The sequence below is a fragment of the Chlorocebus sabaeus genome, chromosome X, assembly GCF_047675955.1.
Source record: "Chlorocebus sabaeus isolate Y175 chromosome X, mChlSab1.0.hap1, whole genome shotgun sequence".
NCBI classification, from domain to species: Eukaryota; Metazoa; Chordata; class Mammalia; order Primates; family Cercopithecidae; genus Chlorocebus; species Chlorocebus sabaeus.
Window position 1 is genome coordinate 79745134 of NC_132933.1, and position 3483 is coordinate 79748616.

At 54.8% G+C, this 3483-nt stretch overlaps 1 protein-coding gene across 1 annotated transcript; it reads right to left on the reverse strand.

Annotated features, from left to right (window-relative positions):
* Nucleotides 1-340: 340 nt before the first annotated feature.
* Nucleotides 341-3046, reverse strand: PABPC1L2A (poly(A) binding protein cytoplasmic 1 like 2A). Its single transcript, XM_037988930.2, has one exon. It carries the CDS (start codon nt 2475-2477, stop codon nt 1875-1877), a length of 603 nt encoding a protein of 200 aa, XP_037844858.1. The 5' UTR covers nt 2478-3046; the 3' UTR covers nt 341-1874.
* Between the last annotated feature and the right edge of the window lie 437 nt (nt 3047-3483).

Sequence of the window (3483 nt, forward strand, 5' to 3'; positions counted from 1 at the left end):
TTACAGATGGCCATTGAATAACACATTCTTCCTCCCCTCCAAAAAACACTCAAACTGCCCATATACTTTGACACATGAATTCTACTTTTAGCAATGACTCATCAGGAAATAATCTTGAAAGTCAGCATGCTTTGTGCACTAGGAACTTCATGGCAGCTTTAGATTACATAAAGGAAAAACAGAAACAACCTAGATGTTCAACAACGAGAAAAGAGTTAAAATAAAACATACATAAGACACACAAACACACAGAGATATAGACATAGATACATAGGTACACATATATATCTAACCTTCTACCTAGTCATGAATTCAATAGAATATTAAGAGCCAGAGAAAATATTTTAAAAGCATCTTTAATGACATGAAATGAAGTTCAAGAGTATGCATATGTATAAATACACACACATTTACGTGTGAAAAGCAGATATAAAAACGGTCTGTACACCATAATATACATATATGATATATGCATAAGAAAAAAACTAGACCTACGGACAAAAATGTTTCAGGTAGTTCTTGAAAATCTCGGAGAGGTGTGCACGAAAATGTTTCTGGAATGTGTGTGTAATCATCAGAAATGATTACCGGTGACTTTAATTTTCTTCTGGTGACTTGTCTGCTTTGTGACTATTTTTTTTTCCTGCAATGACGCTGAATTACTTTTCTGACAACAGGGAAAAGGACAGCAATTGGGCACAGGGCATGGGGTCATAAGCAGTGCTTGATTCCAGCAAAACCACCGAGGACAGCGAAATACCCTTTGCAGCTTGCCAAGCTGGCCAAAACACACACACATGCGCGCACACACACACACACAGAGGCACACACGCACACATGCACACACACATACCATCAATTACGGTGACCAAGAGACTATGCAGGGGAAACGGGCATACTCTTTACTAGCTGCGCTGGCCGGCACGAGTGCAAATCGGTACAATGCTTATGAAGGGGGCCTTTTGGCAACACACAGGAAAAGTCTTTAAAATGTCTCTATGTGGATCTTGCAAGTCCACAGTTAAGGAGACCACCCCACCGGGATGCTGGCAAAGATTTGGCTTGACAAGGAAGGATTCACTCATCAAAGCACAGAGCACGCAATGTTGGTCTTAAACACAGGGAAAGAACTAGGCACCACTTGAATGTCCAACAATGTGGGAATGATTACAGAAATGTTAAGGTCCACGGATACACTGGAGCACTCTGCAGGCACTGAAGATGACGTTTCATAAGCCTGTTGATAACATGGAAAGAAGTTCAATGGGTTGATTTTTGTTTGGTTTTAGTTGCTGAAAAAGCAGGTTAAGAAACACCACATACATGAACCATTCTATAACAGTGTGTTAAAAGGGAAGGCGGGGTGGGGGTGAGCAAAGGAGAGAGAGGGAGAGAAGAGAGCCTGGAAAAGCAGCACACCAAAAAGGTAAAAGTGGTTCTCTCTGGGGAGTAGGACCAGGGGAGCAATTACTCTCTTGTTTCTTCCCTCATCTAACATCCTTCTCCTTTCTGATGTTTCTACCATGAAATGGTATCACCTGTGCAGTAAACAAAGAGAGAATGAAAATGCTTTTTAAACCAAACCACAGGGAGGAGAGGCAGCCTTTAACCTACAAATGGCACAGATTAGTAAGATTATTCACAACGCCCTTGGTAGGGGTGGGCGGGGGAGAGGAAGGGAAGGAGAGGAGAGGTGGAGAGAGAAAATAGGAAGGGGGGGGGGGAAAGAGAGAGGGAGAGAGAGAGAGACCTGCACTCCCAACACAATAAATACACTGCTGGTGGGTTGGCGGGGGAGGGCTGGGGGTGGGGGGTTGTAAACCGGGTTTGAACCAAGGTTTGGCTCTGCTGGCTGGCTAGCTCCTGGGATGTCTTCATCGCAAGGTGGCCTCCTCGTCGGTGTCTTCCTCGAAATCCTTGACGTCAGCACTAGTGGACTGCCTGGCCCAGGCTCCCCTTTCGGCCTCTCGTTCTTTATGCGACTTGAATCTCCCGACGAAAATTTTGCGGTAGTTCAGGAACATGCCATTCATCACGTCGATGGCCCGCTCCGCGGATTCCTGCTTTTGGAAGTGCACGAACCCGTAGCCCTTGGGCCCCTTTTCGTCACAGGCCACTTTGCAGGAAAGGATGTTGCCGAACGCCGAGAAGATGTTGTACAGCGCCTTGTTGTCGATGGTCTTGCCCAGGTTCTTGATGAAGACGTTGCCCACCCCGCTCTTGCGGAGCGACGGGTCCCTCTGGGACCACATGATGCGCACTGGCCTGCCCTTTATGACATCAAAGTTCAGGGTCTCCAGGGCCCGCTTGGCGTCCACCGGTTGCTGGTAGTTGACATATGCGTAGCCCAATGAGCGGCGGGTGATCTTGTCCCTGCAGATGCGGATGGAGAGGATGGGCCCAGCTGGACTGAATTTCTCGTACAGCATTGCCTCGGTCACCTCAGGGTGCAGGTCGCCCACGTACAGGGAGGCCATCGGAAAATCTGGGTTCCCCTCACAGCCCCCGCGGGTCTCAGCATCCGCATCTGCATCGGCGGCGGCCGCCGCAGACGCCACAGCGGCCGCCACCCCCTCATTCGCAGCCGCATCCGCATCCGCATCCGCATCCGCCTCCCCCAAGGGGGTCCCTGCAGCCTCCGCTGCGGCGGCGGCTTCGGCCGCGCTGCCCTCCGCCACCGCCACCGCCGTTGCCGCCCGGGCGGCCTCCGCCTCCCCCAGGGTGGCCTCGGATGCTGCCTCCTCTATTGAGGCCTCGGCCTCCACCTCAGCCTCCACCTCTGCTTCCGCCTCCGCCACGGAGGCCTCCGCCACGGCCTCTGCCACGGTCGCCGCCGCAGCCTCCGCCGCCGCCGCAGCCGCTGCCGCCACCGCCGCCGCCACTGTCGCTGCTGTCGCCACGGTCGCCGCTGCCGCCGGGCCGCTGCCGCGACCTCCCTTCCCGCGAGCTGGGGGACGGAGAGGCGGGGGAGGGCAGGAGGGCCGGTGGGTGCCGGAACCCAGACCCGATGCGCAAGCGGGAGCTGGCGCAGGGGATCCGAACTGGCGAGTTCAAGTCACCTGGGATGGCAGGTGTTGCCAGGAGCGCGCCGGTGCGAGTCGCAGCAGCCTGCAGCCAGCTGCTGTTGCCGCCGCCGCTCGGTCGTGGGCTAGCGCGCAGGGTGCGGGGCGCGGGCGGGCGGGCGGGCGGCGTGTGGTGGGGGGCGGGGGGTGTTGGCGTCTGTCGTCCGGGCAGCTGGGAAGGCTTCTGTCTCTTTGGTTCCCCCTGTGGCTGCTGCGGGGCTGCGGGGCTGCGGGGGCCGCGGGGCCGCGGGGCCGCGAGCGGTGGGAGAGGACGCCGGCAGGAGAGGGAGCAGGGGCGGGAGCGGGGTCGGGAGCAGGGGCGGGAGTGCTCAGCCACTCAGGTCGCCTGGATATTTATGAAAAGGGCGCCAGGGAAAGGGCTGCGCTGTAGACCGAAGGGATAAGGGTTCGATTCGGAAGG

Coding starts and splice junctions, on each gene's coding strand:
- PABPC1L2A (XM_037988930.2), bottom strand. CDS start 2,477: ATGGCCTCCCTGTACGTGGGCGACCTGCACCCTGAGGTGACCGAGGCA.